The sequence below is a fragment of the Aethalodelphis obliquidens genome, unplaced genomic scaffold (assembly GCF_003676395.1).
Source record: "Aethalodelphis obliquidens isolate GAN/ISIS:26980383/991018 unplaced genomic scaffold, ASM367639v1 scaffold28, whole genome shotgun sequence".
Lineage (NCBI taxonomy): Eukaryota > Metazoa > Chordata > Mammalia > Artiodactyla > Delphinidae > Aethalodelphis > Aethalodelphis obliquidens.
In genome coordinates, this window is record NW_020837972.1 from 5,477,583 (window position 1) to 5,497,427 (window position 19,845).

At 50.3% G+C, this 19,845-nt stretch overlaps 1 protein-coding gene across 6 annotated transcripts in view; it reads right to left on the reverse strand.

The window, feature by feature from the left end:
* KIAA1671 (KIAA1671 ortholog) overlaps positions 1 to 19,845 on the reverse strand; it is a 186,345-nt gene that overhangs the window by 98,513 nt on the left and 67,987 nt on the right. For 5 of the 6 annotated variants that reach the window (XR_003436668.1, XM_027124446.1, XM_027124443.1 and 2 more), the window contains exon 6: positions 13,060 to 13,185. The exons of the other annotated variant lie outside the window; for it this stretch is intronic. Coding sequence is in view for 4 of the 5 variants with exons in the window: in XM_027124446.1 (XP_026980247.1) it covers positions 13,060 to 13,185 (126 nt within the window). In the remaining variant the exon portion in view is untranslated. The remainder of the gene's footprint in view (positions 1 to 13,059; positions 13,186 to 19,845) is intronic. 6 annotated transcript variants of the gene reach the window in all.

A 19,845-nucleotide genomic window follows, 5' to 3' on the forward strand; every position in this document is an offset into this window, starting at 1 on the left:
ACAACGGCAACAATAATAATTTCTTCCCTCACAGGGCAGCTGGGGGATGAGGTGAGGTGAGGTCAGAAGAGCGCCTAGCAGATTTCAAGTACTCACTCACTGAAAGCCTTGAGGATGAAGTGTGAGGTGGTGGGGACATCGAGTGAGAATGACGGAGACCAGGTTCTTGCCCTCTGGGAGCTCAGGGTCTACAGGAGGGAAGCACTTGGAAATAAATTATGGCACTGGAGGCTGAAGGGCCTGGAGTGCACAGGAAAGGGTGCAACCCAGGAGGGCTTCTTAGAGGAAGTGGCATGGAGCCGAGGCTTGAGATACGACCAAACGTTTCTCTTCTCAGGAGACCCTGTCTTCAAGTAGAAGATTTAGCATCTCTGGAAATACATCTTCTTAGGTCAGAAGTGCCATTTCCATATTCATGGGGCTCTCATTATGGGCTACCCACCCCCTGCACACATACACCCCCCCACCACACACACACCTCTTTTAGAAATAAAACTTTGGGGCAACTTTTTTTTCCCCAAAAAATAATTTATTCAAAAGAGAAACAATAGCAGTGAAAACAAACTGGGGTGGCCAGGGCTGTGAGGGCTGCAGATGAATGTCCCAACTTCAGCCCAGCAGCCCTGACTGGCTTGCAAAATCGAAACTGACAAGAGACCTGATGGGGACCCAAGCTGAGTGACACGTGCTCCAAAATCAGTGACAAGCGTTAAAATAAAAATCTAAATGGCCGTGGAAGACTTGGCTTTTTCGGGTTTAGAATGAAGACCCTAGTGCAAAAGGGGTTAAAAACTCCTAATAAAGCAAAATGTTGAAAGCATTTCGATCGCCCCCATCCTGCCCTCTGGTGGTCACTTGTGAACACTGCATCAGGAAGCTGGTGCTTTCCTTTAATCTGGGAGGAGGACGGGTGGGGGAGAGAACAGAAACTGTAGCAAGACCCCCGCTGGAGGACACTCAGGGCATTTCTGATGCCCCTTGAAGGTGGAGGCTTCCAAGAGTCTGACACCCCTGGACCCAGCCCGCCGGTGGCACCTGCCCACTTTCCCAAGCCTCTGTTTCCCCATGAACTGTGGCAAAGAGTCAGCGAGATCGTATGTGAATCGAGACTGCCAATACCGCCTGTGTTAACTGAAGGTGGCTGGGTGTGGTTAAAAAAATTTTTTTTCTCCAATGTATAAAAACAGTGAGATTTCACAATGAGATCAAATCCCCGTCATCAGTTCTGCTTGGAACATCGGGTGGTCCAGCCACTCTGGGCAGGACCACCCTGGGAGGGCCCCCGCCCTCTACCCTGTTTGTCATTCAATTCCCATCCCTGCCTGGCCTGGCTTCCGAGGGTAGCCCCCGATACAGGATCTCGAGGGACAGCGCCCACAAATCTGGATTCAGAAGCCCCGAATGCATCTATCTGAAGCCGGCACTTAGGGATCACCAGGTCAGGGGGTTTCTGAGGTGGAAGGAATGGGGGCCTCGGAGCGCTGTCCCACCCCCCTGACTAAATTCTCTGCGTCGCTCCAAGCCCTCCTCTCTGCTCAGTGACAAGGCCACCCTGCGAGCACAGGGGTCCCCTCCCAGGAGTGTGGCGAGGACAGCAAATCTCTGTCGCACAGGCAAAGAGGTCAAGCCCCCCGGCCACTGCTCAGGCTGAGCCCTCTGCCTGGGCTGCCCTTCCTGCCTCTCCCTACCTGGCTGACTTCTACACACCACCAAGACCCAGTTTCACTGCACCTCGAGCCCTTCTGGCTTCCCCACAACCAAGCCAAGGGTGTCGGAGCACTGTTCCTCTCGCCGGGCCGGTTAGCTGTGCACATGCCTATCCGTCCTCCCTGCTCGGCTGCTGACCCAGCCTCTGGTTCACTTGCTCACTCATTCATTCAACATGGCGCTGAACAAAGGAGTCAGGAGCCCGGAAATCCCGCAATTCTTGTTTGCGGTAGGGAGACAGGAGATCAGGAACCAAATAAATAGTAAGTGCAGACAGAGGTTAGAAGAGGGAAGAAATGAAACCGGTACAAGGGGACTGTAAAAATGAGGGGAGTGCCAAAAAGTGGAGACACACCAAATGTCCATCAGTTGACACACAGCCAATCAAAGTGTGGTATGTTGACATGACAGAGTACTATCTAGCCGTAAAAAGGAACGGAGTATCCATCCATGGCCCGGATGGACCTAGAAAACATAAAGTCAGGAGGGAATCTGGAGGACAGCAAACAGCCTGTGCTAAGGGCCTGGGTGGAAACACACCCGCATGTGAAGGGAACATTCTGGAGGCCAGTGTGGCTTGAGTGGGGTAAGTGGAGATTGAGTGCTGGGAGCAGAGGTCACGTGGGTGGCCAGGGGCCAAACCACACACAGTCCTTTAGGCCGTTTGTACGAACTGGAGCCTGAGTGTGATGGGATTTTATCCTCCAGGAACCGATGTGAACCTGGCTTCTCTCCAGCGTGCGGTAGGTGCTCAGCAAACGTTTCTGGAATGAACTCCGAACTCTGCCTGGGCCCTGGACCACTAAGTCCAACTTGGCAATTTACCAATGTCTTTCTCATCCACTCATGACAGCCTGTGAGGGGCATGGAGTGGGCTTCACCCCATTTCACAGATGAGGGAAATAAAGCTCAGCAAGGTGTCCGAAGCCAGAGAGTGGCCGCTGAACAAGGTTATGAGAATACGGGTCAAGTGGGGCTTCTTCGGGGTTCCGCAGGCGTGTGTGTGTGTGTGTACATATACACAAGAGCGCTTGTGTGCACCCTGGAAGCAGAAATGGTGTGGCCCCAGCAACCCTGCCAGGGTGCTGTGTCTCAATCGCCTGTACAGGTGAAGCAAGTAATTGTGACTGGTAGCAGCTGAAAGTGTATGTTCATTAAGGATTTACTTTCTTACCAAAAAAAAAAAGAAATGAGAGTCAAGATTATTCTAGTATTAGCACCATTCTCACGCAAGGGCACATCAACATACTTTCCCAAGGAGGTGAAACAAAAGGACGAGATCATCCTCCGCCCTCTGGGCCTCTGCTTCCTCACCTATGCAATGGCGGCAGTGTGCCATGGCACGGAACGGGTTAACACGTGGACAAGGTGAACAGGTCCCAGGATATCCTCCCAGTGCCCACAAGCTGCCCGCCCGGCCCCAGGAGGGAGGCTTTGCAAGCGGAGCAGGTGTTCAGGTCATTCACTGGCCTTTGGCCTCCGCGGGTGGCAGGCACCTGGCTGGGGGTCCTCCGTGGCCTCAGTGCCCAGGAACCCACAGAGCCCCGGGAGTTCCAGTGGCACAACTGAAACAGAATTCAGCCCAGCAGGACTCCCCTGTCCTCACAAAACGCCCTCACCCCTCCCCGGCTGCAAGGGGTGAGTCCATAGGCCAAGAATCAATCCAGGTGTTGCGATTCCTTTGCTGTGTGCCCTTGGGCCAGTCGCCTCCCCTCTCTGAGCCTCGAGTTCAGCATCTCCAAAATGGGCATCTTCCTAGCACCTCAGGATACAGTGGGGTCACTCAGGGGGAAAATGCCAGGAGATGGCCCTCAACAAAGTGTAAGGGCCCAGGCCTCAGGTTCCTCATCTACAACATGGGGACAACCTCTTGGGGTTTGAGAGGATTCAATGGGATAGTGGAATAACGTTTGTACAGCACTCAGCGCAGGGACTGTCATGTAGAAACTCAATATATGAGATACAGTCATGGTAATAACAGCAAACACTTAAAAAACACCTACTAGGTGTCAACCACTGTTCACAGTGCCTTCTGACATTAATTCATCTAAACTCAGTTCATTTCTAACAAGTTGGCTCTATTATTATCCCTTTTTTACAGATGGGCAAACAGAGGCACAGAGATATTAACCCACACAAGGTCACATGGCTGAGAAGTAGCAGAGTTAAGATTCAAACCCAGGCTCTCTGGCTTAAGATACATATTACACTTCAACTAAAAAATTATTTTTGGTATGCATATTATAACACAAATTTAAAAATTATTTTCTATGCAACAAAAGAAAAAGTAGTAGATAAATTAGATGTAATCAAAATTGAAAACCTTCATGCATCAAAGAGCACTACTAAGAGAATGAAAAAACAATCCACAGAATGGGAGAAAATATTTGCAGATCACGTATCTAATGAGAGATGAATAGCCAGGATATACATATGTGTGTGTGTGTATATATATATATATATATATATGTACATGTATGTATATATATGTATATGTATGTGTATACATATATATACACACATCAATCCGATTCAAAAATGGGCAAAGATACACAACTAGCCAAGAAGCACAAGAAAAGATATTCAATATCATTAGTCGTTAGGGGAATGCAAATCAAATCCACGAGGAGACACCACTTCACACCCATTAGGATAGATGGTATTTTTTTAAAAAACACAGAAAATGACAAGTGTTGGTGAAGATGTGGAGAAATTAGAACCCTTGTGCATTATTGCTGGTGATAGTGTAAATTGGTGAAGTCACTGTGGTGAACCCTCAAAAAGTTAAACGTAGAATTACCATATTTTTTGGAGCAATTCCACTCTCCGGTATAGACTCAAAATAATGGATAGCAGGGACTCAGACAGATACTTGCACACCAATGTTACTAGTAGCATTATTCACAATAGTCAAAAGGTGGACACAACCCAAGTGTCCATCCACAGAAGAACAGACAAACAAAATGTGTTCTGTACATACGAGGGAATATTTTTCAGCCATAAAAAGGAGTGGAGTGCTGACACGTGCTACACCACAGACAAATAAATAAATAAAAGAAGCCAAACACAAAAGGATACACATTGTATGATTCCATTTATATGAAGTACCCAGAAAGGGCAAATTCATAGAGACAGAAAGTAGAGTAGAGGTTACCGGGGGCTGTGGGAGCCGGGGAGTGGGGAGTTAGTGTTTCACGGCACAGACAGACTTTGTTCGGGATGATGAGAAAAGCTCTGCAGACGGATGGTGGTGATGGTTACAAAACACCGAGAATTTATCTAATGACATACGTTATCATAAATGTATAGTAAGCTTAAAATGGTTAAAATGGTAAATTTTATGTTATGTGTATTTAACCACAGTAATTTTTTTTTTAATCGTCTTGCCCAAATTGTTCCAACATCCTAACCAGTCTCCGAGCTTCCAGTCTACCCTCTCCAACCCTTCTCTGCAATGCCACTAGAGGGCGCTCCAGGCCGCACCTCTGACCTCTAACCCTGGTCCTAACTTCCCTTGGCTCTTCCACGCCTCGGGCCAGCGAACACCACACCCCTTATTCTAACCCTGAAGGCTCATCCCCACCACTCCCCAGGTAACCCCCTCGAAGCTCCTGGAAAACCCCACATTGTCCCACCCAACACCAGAGTATTAGCTCCAGGAGAGCAGGAACCACGTCTTGTTCACTGCTGTACCTGATGGGCCCAAAACAGCACATAACACATAGTAGGTACTCATGCATTTCTGTTGAACGAAAGAGTGAGTGACTAAATCAACAAATAACTAGTTTGTACCATCCTGGCTTTACAGTCTAGGAATGTGAGCAATTTGAGGACAAGTTAGCTTGTTCATCTTTGGTATCTGTAAAGCTTTGCATGAATTAATAACTGGGTGGAGGATGGATGGAAGGGTAGGTAGATGTCCGGGAGGGTAGATGAGTGAGTGGGTGGAGAGAGAACTGGGTAAATGAATAAATACAAAATCTTCCCAATACAAAATCTCAGGCACAACTGGTTATTTGCTTTTTTTTTTGCGGTACGCGGGCCTCTCACTGTCGCGGCCTCTCCCGTTGCGGAGCACAGGCTCCGGACGCGCAGGCTCAGCGGCCATGGCTCACGGGCCCAGCCGCTCCGCGGCATGTGGGATCTTCCCGGACCGGGGCACGAACCCGTGTCCCCTGCATCGGCAGGCGGACTCTCAACCACTGCGCCACCAGGGAAGCCCTGGTCATTTGCATTTTAAGACCTAGGAAATGAAAACTTTCTGGTCTGGCTGGTTTTAATCCAGAAAAGGAACTTTAATCAGCTGAGATATAAATTACTCCATTCTTCTCCAGCCCTTTGGACTCAACAGTGAAAGACAAGAAGCCATTAACAAATGAAATTAGCCACCTGTCAGAGGATTCCGGGGCCTCCTAAGAGCCCAGCTTGCTGTCCAGATCCTCACCACTCAGCTCCACGTCACGCTCCTAGAGCTGGCCCATCATCCGGACTCACCCAGGCAGGAGTCACTCTGGCCACTGGGCCGGCTCCCTCCCAGCCTGTTCCTTCCACCTCAGCCTTCCTTCCCTTCCCTGAGGCCTGCTCCCCAGCAGACTGGGGGCCTTGGAGGGCGGGGACTGTGTCCTCCAATCCCTGAAGCCCAGCGCCCAGCACACATCTCACATCACAGCACACAGATGCTGGGTAGATTTTCTCTCTTGTCTGTATCCTGGTTTGGAGGCCCCAGGCTTCCTTGACAAGGAAGCCAGACTGTACTAAACGTTGCTGTTTGGTTTTTGTTGTCGTTGTTGTTTTGGCTGCACCGCGCGGCTTGCAGGATCCTAGTTCCCCAACCAGAGATTGAACCTATGGCCCCTGCAGTGGAAGCGCGGAGTCCCGACCACTGGACCACCACGGAATTCCCGACAATGCTATCTGAACGACCAATGGCCATTTCCAACGTGGCCAACTTCCAGCGTGGAACACTGACTTTTCCAGACCCTCTTGCTGCTAGCAGTGGCCGTGTGACCCATTACTGCCCTCTGGGAGGGTGCTCCAGGGAGAGCTGTTGCTTTCTTGCAAACTCAGCTGACATGGCCCCGCTGGCTTCCCACTTCTTCCCACCTGAAAGTGGACCGAATGGCTGGAAAAGTGACAGCCACCTTGGGACCACGAGGCACGAAGCAGGAGGGAAAGCCCAAGAGACTCTCAGAGGTGCTGACCTAAGTCAGCCGCTGCCCACCTCCAGATATCTTGCTGCATGAGGCAAATTAGGCCTTTCAATTAAGCCAGTGAGCCACGTTCCTGGTACAGTTCAGCATGACGTGGACACAGGCCCAACTTCATATGTGGGAACACCAAGCAACACAGTATGGGGAGGAGAATTCACATCCCCAGCAAATAAAAAGCTGTCATATCTTTATGTACAACTTGTTGGGTTTTTTTTTTTTTTTTGCGGCACGCGGGCCTCTCACTGCTGCAGCCCCTCCCGCCGCGGAGCACAGGCTCCGGACGCGCAGGCCCAGCGGCCATGGCTCACGGGCCCAGCTGCTCCGCGGCATGTGGGATCTTCCCGGACCGGGGCACGAACCCGTGTACCCTGCATCGGCAGGCGGACTCCCAACCACTGCGCCACCAGGGAAGCCCTGTACAACTTGTTTTTTAAGCACAATCTTTGATGAGTTCTTTCTAGCAGTTCATATATGGTTTTCCATTTTGCTTTTATTTCCTTCTCTTTTGACAGCCCAGTCAACCAACTGAAATTCAAAGAGAACCTCTAACCAGGACCACTGATGTCTCCATTTTGGGGCCACGTCAAGAGTTCCCTCTTATCTCAAGTTGATCGCACTCACAAGAATTACTATTCTTGTCATTAGAATTCAAAAAAATGTGCCCCCATTCTGCAGTCATTATAATAAAGTTATCAGGCTCAGAGTGGATATATGTATATGTTTAACTGATTCACTCTGCTGTACACCTGAAACTAACACAGCATTGTAAATCAATTATACGCCAATAAAATTTTTTTTAAAAAAGAGAGAGATCATAAGAAGGATAAAAATAAAGTTATCAGGTTCAAATGCTTTCCAAGCTTCAGGGATTGCCCTGGCCGATCCCTGTCCAAAGATGACAGCATGACGACAGAGCTGCCGGGAGGTGTGCCACTGCTCGAAGCAAGAACCACTGGTTCATGAGCAGGACGTGTGGGAAAGTCTGAACTCAGGATTAAAACACACACGGCGGGGGGGCGGTGTCCAGGAACGACTTCCAGGCCACCTCCTGGACCCCGCATGACACTCAGGAACAGAACACAGTTTCACACCCCCCAACCTGGCCCAAGCTGCTCCCCCCACCAGGGGCAAACCACTGCTTCCCAGCCCACACCCATCTGGCAAACGCCTGCTCATCTCTGAAAACTTAAAACAATTGTCCCTCCTCTGTGAGACCTCCCCAGATGGAGAGATATACTCCCTAATTTTGGGGGGGGGACTTGGAACCATGAGCAAATTGAATGAGGGAATGCAGGTGAAGCACGCGACAGGGCGCCTGGCACACACAGTAAGGGCTCAGTGAACCGGAGCCATTAGAACCCATGGCAGGTATTTACTTACCTTCTTATCCACCTGTGTCTCATTCATAACATGCAGATAAACATTTGTCAAAAGAAAGACTGGGGGGCTTCCCTGGTGGCGCAGTGGTTGAGAGTCCGGCTGCCAATACAGGGGACACGGGTTCGTGTCCCAGTCCGGGAGGATTCCACATGCCGTGGAGCGGCTGGGCCCGTGAGCCATGGCCGCTGAGCCTGCGCGTCCGGAGCCTGTGCTCCGCAACGGGAGAGGCCACGACAGTGAGAGGCCCGCGTAACGCAAAAAAAAAAAAAAGAAAAGAAAGACTGAACCCCCGAAATGTTCCATCTCAGCCCAACTGGGCTGGTCACTGACCCCCCGACATGCCTCTCGCTTCACCTCACCTCCATGCCTTTGCATATGTTGTCCCTACTTCCTGAGCGCCCGCCTTCACCTAACTATGCCCTCCCGGGCCACCTCCAGGCCCGCCTGGACTGTGGACCCGAGGAAACTGAGTGAGAGACTCTCCAGGGCCCCCTCACTCAGGGCCTGGCACAAAGTAGGCCCACGAGGGGGTGAACTCGTCACTAGATGAGCCACCAAATGCTGACTGACGGGTTTGGGGATTTGGGAGAACATTCTTGAGGTTACCAGAGGCCCATCTGCCACATCACAGGAAAGCCCCAGAGCCAGTGAATCTGTGCCTTCACGGTCACGGGAGGGGCCTCTGGGGTGAACCATGACCCAAGGTCGTGGTCCACGACTGAGTCACCGTGTTTTACGATCCCAGCACGAGTGCAAGCCAAAGGCTCACTTTACGAGGAAAAGAGGGTGTGCCCATCCACCATCACCCCTGGATGGGGGAGGGAGAAGGCTGGGCGCAGGACTAGGACCCGCCACACAGACCGGAGGTCCTAAGGACGGCCCTGAAAGGAGCGGGGAAGCAGAGAGAGCAGAGAGCACCGGCCAGGGACTCAGAACTCCAGTCCCAGCCCAGCCTGGCTGCCGTGGGACCCCCCCGGACAGAACACCTCCCCTCCCCTGCCCTCCGTTTCCTCAACGGCAAAAAAACTCCTAAGAGAGGGGACAACTTCCCGTTCCATCAGCAGCTCTTTGAGAGAATATAGAGGAAAAAAACAGCTGACAGCAAATCATAATTAACAACACAGTGGGACTTCCGTGGTGGCGCAGCGGTTAAGAATCCGCCTGACAATGCAGGGGACACGGGATCGAGCCCTGGTCCGGGAAGATCCCACATGCCGCGGAGCAACTAAGCCCGTGCGCCACAACTACTGACCCTGCGCTCTAGAGCCCGCGAGCCACAACTACTGAGCCTGTGTGTCACAACTACTGAAGCCCGCGCGCCTAGAGCCCATGCTCCACAACAAGAGAAGCCACCGCAATGAGAAGCCCGCGTACCGCAACGAAGAGCAGCCCCCGCTCCCCGCAACTAGAGAAAGCCTACGTGTAGCAACAAAGACCCAACGCAGCCAAAAATAAATAAATTTATTAAAAAAAAAACCCAAACAAAAACACAGTAACATTTATCAGGCAGTTACTCTCCATCAGCGCTTTATAAGCATCATCTCTTTTCAGCCCCATCCTCCTACCACACGATGAGGTAGACTCAGACCTTGGGAGAGGCACTTACTGGCTCTGAGCCTCAGTTTTCCCACCTGTAAAATGGGGATAAACTAGTATCTACGCCACCCAGTAAGCACTGTGGTGGGCACTGTTATTCTTGCAATCCACCACTTTACAGCGGAAAAAAAGAGAGGCGCTGAGTGCTAAACTCACTCGTTTGCCACCTCTATGAAGCGGCCGGCTGGAACCGGTCTAACCTCATGCTCAGGGTCTGACTAGCTGGGGGTGGGCAGGGCTCTGCAGATCAGCAGGGCATCAGCCCCAGTGGGTCCCAGGCACCCTTCGGAGGGTGGCCAACCCTGTGCTGGACAAATATCACATTCTCAGCCCCGGGGATTGGTTGGCTGTCTTGTTTCCTTGTGAGCGATGCCCCAGGCACTGCAGGCCCGAGGGCAGAGAGGGGCTGGCAGAGTGGTCCCAGGCCAAAAGCACAGGCCTGAGGCAGAAGGGGCCCAGGGCTAAGGCTGGAGGCGAAACAGGCCCAGTATGCATTCCAGCTCCCCTGTTTGCTAACTGTGTGGCCTCGGGCAAGTGGCTTAACCTCTCTGAGACTCGGTTTCCTCCTCTGCAAAAGGGGATTCATATTCCCTAACATGAGTGGGGAGTGGGGACTGACAAGGCCTGGAGCACAGACTCAAAAAAGGGAGATGAACCTGAATCTCAATTGGAAGTCAACAGTACAAAGTCATCAATCAAAACAGTGACGGGAGTAACGGCGGATGGTGTTTATCCACTAGTGAGTGAATCCTCAAACGTACCACGGAGTATAAAACGCGGGACTGACCACCTCCTACCTCCAGAGGGGTAGGGGCAGCTGGCAGGGCCAAGGGCTCAGGACCCCAGGCCTCACCTGCAGGGTTGCCCTGCCTACGTCAGGCCCTCTCTCGGGGCCTCAGTTTCCCCGTTCATAATGAGAGAGTTGGACTAGGAGAGAAAAAAGGGAGACGACAGGAGGAGGGGGAGTTAGGAGGAGGAGGAGGAGGGGGCAAGGGAGGTGGAAGAGAAGGAAAGGAAAAGGAAAGCGGGAACAGTGATCCCCGCAGCCAAGGCATTAACTGGGAATTTACTCTCCTGAGGGCTGAGTGACCTCATTTACTGCTCACAAAAATACTCTGGAGGCCACTTAGGACCAGCCTCATTTTACAGAAGCAAAAACTGAGGTTCAGTGGGGTCCATCAGACCACTTGCCTGAGGTCACAGAATGCCAGAGTCAGAACTTGAACCTACTTCTTTCAGCCTCCAGAGCCCCAATGCTGAGGTCCCCGCAGACAGGCTTTTGGAGCCATCAGAAAGTGAGCTGAACACCATCACCCCCTGGTGGCCACTACCTGGAATTGCAGGTGTCAGTCCTGAAAGCAGGGAACCGACGTCTGGGGCCCCAGCTCTGTCTTGCTCAGGCTCAGTACCCCAACCCGTCCACCTCTGGGGGAGAGGTGATCAAGCAGGCAGTAATGGGGCAGGGGCCTTGGGGGCCAGAAGGAGGGAGCCACCTGACGACTCCATGGACAAAGGCTCCTCAGTGACAGAGGGAGAAAGGGGAGGGGCCAGCAAGCAGAGACTGTAAAAAGACAGGGTTTGAATGCTCTTCGCTCCATGGCCTTTGTCTTCTCCCTCTCTCTCTCTCTCTCTCTCTCTCTCTCTCTCTGTCTCTCTGTCTCTCTCTCTCTCTCTCTCTCTCTCACACACACACACACACACACACACACACACACACACACACACACAAAATCAGATAAGCTGAGTCAGTGCCTGAGAGGGAATGGAGACAAGGGTGAGAAAGAAATCGGTGGCTGAGATCTGGACACTTGAGGAATTTTCCAGGGCTTCTTAGCCGACGTCTGAGTCCCTGCATGGGAGCTGTCACCCCCAGCCCCACAGTCAGGCCTTTTCACTCTCCCATCAGGTCTCGGCAAGAAGCCTGCCAGGGGCAGTGTCTTCACCCATTTTACAGGAGGAGACCAAGGTTTAGGTAACTGAAGTCTCTTGCCCGTGGCCATAAAGCTAGACAGAATGGACCTCAGGCTTCAATGCTGCAGGAGACCACGTCTCAGAGACATGAGACCGGGCACAGATAACCACTGAAATGCATGCAGCCTTGCACTCAGAATGATCTCAGGCACAGAGCTGGTGTTGCCTCATTAAAAAAGGCTTATCTCAGATGTCCCCACGTGGGGCCCAGGGCCCGGGAGGAAATGCAGAGCTCAGATCTCCCAGAATCATGGAGCCAAAGTGAAAAGAAAAAAAAACAGAAAAGAAAATCATGGAAATTCAGATGTGGTAAAGCCCTGGAACCCAGCTGGGGACACTGAGGCTCCAGGGAAGGGGGCTCCCCTGGGGTCCTGCCGCCTCATTTACCTACTTGCTTCCACAAGTGAGGAAACAGGCTGAGAGGGAGGAAGTGCTGGCTGAGGAGACAGAGCTCAGTGACAGCCAAAAGGACACTCAAAAACAAGAATAGTAACAACAATGATAATAATAATGGTAGCGTAACACTTATTAAAGTGTTTACCGTGTACCTGGGACCAAGCTAAACACTTCTCGAATTATCTTATCTGAACCCCACATCAGCCCTGTGAAGTAGATGCTATTACTACCCCCATTTTACAGATGAGGAAACTGAGGCCGGGCACCCATCTGCATGCACAGCTAGGATGTGAACCCAGGCGATCCGGCTCCAGAAGCAGCTTAACTCCACCTTCCTCCTGTCATCACCACACTGTCGATCACTGTCTGAATTACCATGTGCTGGGCCCCACGCAATCCTACTCCATCCTCCCAGCGGCGCAAAAGAAGCAGGAATCACAGCCCCGTTCTCTTGGTGAACAAACTGAGGTGCATAGCAATTAATAAAAACTGCTCAAAGAGTCTGAGAGGAGACAGTGCTGGGATTTGAACCCAGGGCGCTCGGACCCCAGCATGTGTCCTCCTCACTGCTCCACGCCAAGCAGCAGGGGCTACCCCTCCACAAGGGGCCAAAAACCCACGAGGGGAGAAGGCTTCCCCAGCAGAGCCACCAAACACCCTCCACGTCATGAACCACGGCACAGCCAGACAACACCAGGCTCCCGGACAGTCACCTGCCTGTCCCCGTCCCCTGCAGGCCCTGGGGCCAGCCTGGGACATTCCCAACTGCGTCCACTCTGGCCACGCCAGCACCACTCACCACCAAGGGCCCGCTCCTCTTGTCCTTGCAGAAGCTGTGGCTTCTCCGGGGGCCCGCGGCCCCAGGGATCACCTGCCAGAGCAGCTGCTCGTTGTCCTGGAGGGCAAACTCCCTCCCCGGCGGCACCTGAGGCACAGGACGCAAGAAGAGGACTTTACTGGGGCTTCCCTATTTGCAGGAAGAATATGTTACACCGAGAGAGTCCATTCTGGCCTAAAAGGGCAAAGAAGAAAATTAAAGCACCACATGCTCCATCCCCCACCCCGCACCATCCCATGGCAGGCAGTCCACCTCAATGAACGGGGGTAATATGTAGGACCAGCAGGTCTGGGTTCAGCCCAGCCTCAGCCACTTAGTAACTGTGTGACCTCAGCTGTGTGCCTTAACCTCTCTGAGCCTTGACCATGTGGGGAAAGACCCCCTAATAATCATCCTCAGTTCAGGGATGGACCAGCCCATGGAAAGCGTGTGACTCAGTGCTGCCACCAGGGGGCAGACGTGCGTGAGACCTGGGTGCCTGGTTGGCTTCACCTTAGTCTCCCCCATGCCTGGCATGTGGGGAGCCCTCCGTAAATGTTAGCCTGCCTCATCACTGCCACTGGCAACTTTGGCGACCTCATTTTAGACATCTTTCCATGCATCCAAACACATGTGCACATATACAGAGAAATGGTACATGAATACAACGGAGTAGGTGTGCTGGTATGAATCCTGTTATTTTTATAGATAAGGGGATACAGTCACAAGCCAGGAAACACAGGACTCTAGAATGTGGATTTTACATACCTCACACTGTCCCTGCCCAGAGAGGGAAGGCGTCTGCTTAAGAACACATAGCATGAGTGAGGAGCATGGCTTGATTCCCGATCCCTTGCCTCACAGCCTCTTTTCTGATGCCTTATGAGGCACTCTGGTTCTCCTCTGACCTCCCTGGCTATTCCTTCTGAGGCTCCCTGCATCTCAGAGGGACATGTGAAAGTGTGACCCAGGCCAGCCATGCAGCCTCCTCTTCCACATCACTCCCTTGGGGTTTCTTATCACACCCCATGGCTTAAGTAAATCCTGTGTACACATGGACGAGTCCGGATTCTGTCTCTCTGTGTTGGGACTCCAGACTTGCAGATCCCATTGCCCACTTACCATCATAGTCACTGCTCACACTGGTCTGAGACCTCATGTGCCCAAAACAGGCCTCTCCATTCCTCCCCTCTAATCTTGTCCCTGTCACCAGCTGGGTAGGCCAAGACCCTCGGGTCACCCTCTGTCTCCTCTTTCTCTCCGTCCCATCAACAAAGTTGACACTGCCTTCAAAACATGCTGCAAACCTCACATCATATACCAACATCGACTCAAAACAGATCAAAGGCCTAAATGTCAGAGCCAAAGGAGAAAACTCTTAGAAGAAAATATAGGCTTATATCTTCATGACCTTCATGGATTAGGCAAGGGTTTCTTAGATAGGACACCAGAAGCTCAAGCAACAAAAGACAAGTAAGCTAGACTACATCAAAATGAAAGACTTTGATGCTTCAAAGGGCACCATTAAGAAAGTGAAAAGTGGGTCTTCCCTGGTGGTGCAGTGGTCGGAATCCGCCTGCCAATGCAGGGGACACAGGTTCGATCCCTGGTCCAGGAAGATCCCACATGCCGCGGAGCAACTAAGCCCATGCACCACAACTACTGAGCCCGCGTGCCACAACTACTGAAGCCCACACGCCAAGAGCCTGTGCTCCACAGCAAGAGAAGCCATTGAAATGAGACCGCACATCGCGAAGGGTAGCCCCTGCTCACTGCAACTAGAGAAAGCCCGTGTGCAGCAACAAGACCCAACGCAGCCAGAAGTTAATTAATTAATTAATTGATTAATTTTAAAAAAGTGAAAAGACAACCCACAGAATGGGAGAACATTCCTGCAGATCATTATGTCTCATAAGGCACTTGTATCCAGAATGTACAAAGAATAATTACAGCTCAATAATAAAATAACAAACGAATCTAAAAATGGACAAAGGATCTGAATAGACATTACTCCAAAAAAGTACACAAATGGCCAATAAGCACGTTAAAAGATGCTCAACAGGAAAGGCAAATCAAGACCACAATGATCATTTTGCAATATATACAAATACTGAATCATCATGCTGTACATCAGAAACTGATATAACATTACATGTCAATTATATCTCAATTTAAAAAAAACCACCATGAGATATCACTTCACACTCACTAGGATGGCTAGAATCAGAAAGACAGATGATAGCAAATGTTGGCTAGGATGCAGAAAAATTAGAACTCTCATACACTGCTGGGGGGAATGCAAAATGGTGCAGCTGCTTTGGAAAACAGTCTGACAGCCCCACGAAGGTGAAACCTGGAGTTATCACCATGTGACCCAGCAATGCCACTCCCAGGTATATAGCCAAAGAAATGAAAGCATACAAAAGCTTGTGCAGGAATGTTCATACCACCTTCCTCCATAATAGCTAAAGAGTGGAAACAACCCAAATGCCCATCACCCATGAATGGATAAATAAAATGGGGTGCATCTATACTGCAGAATATTATTCGGCCATAAAAAGGAATGAACTACTAATATATGCTACAATACGGATGGACCTTGAAAACTTTATGCTAAGTGAAAGAGGTCAGTCACAAAGGACCACTTCGTGTGATTTCATTTATATGAAATGTCCAGAATAGGCAAATCTATAGAGACAGAAAGTAGATGAATGGTTGCCTGGGCCTGGAGGGTATTAGGAGAACAGGAAGTGACTAGTCAGTGGGTACAGGGCTTTCTGGGGGATGAAGAAGATATTTTAAAATTGAATGTGATTATGGTTGCAGAACTCTGTGAATATACTAAAAGCCACTGAATTAACTGTACACTTTAAATGGGTGAACTGCACGGGCCATGAGTTTATATCTCAGTAAAGCTGTTACCACCTCCCAAAAAGTGCTGCTAACCCCTCCACAGCCACCACCCTGGTGCAAGCCCTGTCACCTGTCTGGAGACCATGGCAGCCTCCTCACAGGCCTCCCTGCTTCCACCCTCACCCAGAGGGCAGCCAGGGGTCTCTCTGAGACACAGATGGTGGCAGCAGCTCAGAACCCTTTGCTAGCTCCCTTACGCTCTGGGCCCTCCTCCCCTCCCCAGCTCAGCTCTGGCCAGCATCCCAGGGCCCACTGGGGTCCCTCCAGCATCCCCAGGACCAGCTCATCTCCATGCTGGGGCATCTTCACTCGCTGCTTCTGCCTCTTCCCCGCAGATCCCGGCCTGTCTGGGGTGCTCCCATCATTCACATGGCATCTGTCAAGTCCCTTCCCATGAGACCACCCCTTAGAGAAAGGGGGTGACAGGGAGGTTACTCTATCTCCCCAGGACTTAAACCACTCTCTGCATGATCCCACTCACTCACTCTGCTTGCCCATCTGGACCAGCCCTGCCTGCTAGAACACTCTGTGATTATGCGAGGCTCTCCATCTGGGCTGAGCAATACCATGGCCATGGGCCACTTGTGGCTTTTTTTTTTTTTTTGTGGTACGCGGGCCCCTCACTGTTGTGGCCTCTCCCGTTGCGGAGCACAGGCTCTAGACGCACTGGCTCAGCGGTCGTGGCTCACGGGCCTAGCCGCTCCGCGGCACGTGGGATCTTCCCGGACCGGGGCACGAACCCGTGTCCCCTGCCTCAGCAGGCAGACTCTCTGCGCCATCAGGGAAGCCCCACTTCTGGCTTTTGAGCACTTGGATGTGTCCAGTGCGCCGAAGAAACTGAATTTTGGATCTTACTTAATTTTAACTAATTTAAATGGAAAGACACACACGTGGCTAGTGGCTGCCGTATTGGACAGCACAACCTGATACAGTGGACTGAGCCCTCCCAGCAGCCCTGGTGCCCAGAACAGGGCCTGACACCAGACTCGTACACTTATTCGATGTGTGAAGAGATGAAGGTTGACCCTAAGTGCATCCCTCTGACTTCCACAAACCTTCTCCACATCAGGCCCTGGGCCAGGCACTTGACTATATGTTACTTTGTGATAAATCTCCAGCAAGTCCATGAGGCAAGCAGGATTCCCATTCTACAGGTGAGGAAACTGAGGCTCAGAGAGGTCTGGCAAGGTGCCCAGAGCCACACAGCTGGTAAGTCACAAAGCTAGGTCTGCCCAGTGCCAGGTCTGCCCCATTTGCAGTCCAGGGCTGTTTCCAGGAAGAAATCAAATCATGAAAGTACGAAGTGTTCATCTTCCTAATGAAGAATTCTTTTTCCAAAAGGAAAGTGGTGGAACTTCAGCCAGCAGGTTATAGGAAGGAAATACAGATGGCCTCACACACAAGTGACAAGATGGAGGGCACTCACTGGGAGCATGAGCTCCAGAAGTTTGATAACCCAGCTGGCTGGCAAGGCTGAGGGAAGACGGGGCCCTGTCATCACTAGGGAGGATGTGAACTGGTACAGCTCCACTGCACGGCACGCTGGCAGTCCTGCAAAATCACAGCCCCTTTCCCCCGTGGAAGGGCAATCACCATTCTGAACCCACAGATACACCTGCACATACCTGGTCTGTAAATAGTAAAAGGTGGGAAATATCATCCACCTCTACCATGCAGCAGTTAAAAACAATGAGGACGCTCGCTGTCTGCGGGCTGAATGCAAAAGTTCTCGAAGAGGCTTTATACAAAAAAAAAAAAAAAAAAAAAAGGCAGGTAGCAGATCTGTGGGTTCAGCATTGACCCTCCACCCAAGAATCCCCAGGGGAGCTTTTAAAACTGACAAAGGCAGGCCCCACCCCAGAGACTTCAGCCAAATTGGTCTGGGGGGAAGCCCCTGCACTGCTGTCTTTTAGGACTTACCCATAGGCAACCAAAGTTTCAACCACTCTTAGAGAACGCTCTCTTTTATGGAAAAGGGAAGGAAAAACAAGACTTACGTATTCACATTTGCTTGTATTTTCGGAAAGAAACTCTAAACGAATTTGGGCAGAAAAGAATATGATTACGGGATGAGGAGGAAACGGGAGGGATGGAGAATGAGAGGTCTGGGGGAATTTTTACTTTATAAGTATTTTTGGAGCCATGTGAAAATATTCTCTCTTGAAATGAAAATAAATCATTTGATGAAATGAAATACTATAATTGGGCCTGGGACAAAGTTCTGATAAATGTTAAGTGAAAAAGAAAGAAAGAGTGAGAACGAAGGGAAGAGAGGAGAGGAGGGAGGGAGGGAGGAATAACTTTAATTGCAATCACACCCCATGTGGGGCACATGAGCAGAATTGGCTGTCGATCAAGAAATCCTCACCCAAGGAAGCAGAGATGCACCTCAAGATGCTCAATGAAGCCCTAGAACTCACATCAACCCAAACGTCCATCCACAAAAGTCTGGATAAAAAAAGCTTGGGCTCAGTCCCATAATGAAATACTTTGCAACCATTAAAAATAATAAGGTGATTATATATGCACTTTTTTTTCCTGTTAAAGTTTTAAAGCAAGTTATCTGGGTGTATATCTGAAAAAAAAATTAACTCAGAAAGATCCATGCACCCCAATGATCACAGCAGCATTATTTATAATTGCCAAGGTATGGAATGTAAATGTCCATCACAGGTCAATGGGTAAAGAAGATGTGGTGCGCGTGTGTGTACCACACACACGCTGGAGTATTACCTGGCCATTAAAAGGAACGAAAGCTTGCCATTTGCAGCGGCATGAATGGATTTGGAGGGCATTATGCTAAGTGAAATAAGTCAGAGAGAGAAAGACACATACTGTATGGTATCATATGGGGAATCTAAAAAATACAACAAACTAATGAATGTAATAAAAAAGAAGGAGACTCACAGACATAGAGAACAAACTAATGGTTACCAGTGGGGCATGGCGGGAAGGGGCAACACAAGCACGAGGCGGCGGGGAGGTACAAACCATTGGGTGTCAATAGGCTCAAGGATGTACTGTATAACACGGGGAATACAGCCAATATTTTGTAATAACTGTAAATGGAAAGTCATCTTTAAAAATTTTACAAAACATTTTTTAAAAAGTTTAAATACACGACAGAGAAAACAAAGCACGTGGTGAGACTTTCTGAAGAATGCTGCCATGTTTCCACAGAAAAGTATGCATTTACCTATCTGTGTCTGGGCCAGGGTGCCCCAGCCTCAGATCTACATACATTTGGGGCTCCATGATTCTCTGTGTTGGGGGCTGCGCTGTGGGATGTTGTGGAGTACCCCTGGTCTCCACCCAGTAGATGCCAGGAGCAAACTCTTCCCTGGTTACGCCAACAAAAAACATCTCAAACTTTGCCAAATGCGCCCTGGCAGCAAAGCTGCCCATGGCCGAGAACCACCAACAGGTCTGGAGGGGACGGTCCCAGTGCACCAGAGGGTCCTCATGTGGGGGAGCTTTCCATCCTAAACCATATGTTTCAATAATATTTTAAATTGCGCCCAAGTATTCACTACTTTTGCAATAAGAAAAATACAACAATTATAAATCAATACATATGCGATGGGTAAGCCACTCTGGAGTGCAGGCAAGTCTCCAAGAAGATCAAAAACTGTAACAGTGGCTGCATCTGGGGGACGGGAAAGGAAAGGGGTCCGGGGGGACATTTTTATATACATGTTATGCACTCTTGTAAGGTTTGAATTTTCAACAACCAACATTTTTTACTTCTGTTTTGCTCTTATTTATTTTTTAAAGGTCCAGAACCAAAGATCTTTGGGCAGGAGAGAAGAGAAACGGGGAGCTGTTCCAAAGCTTCCCAGTCCCCTTTGTGAGAAA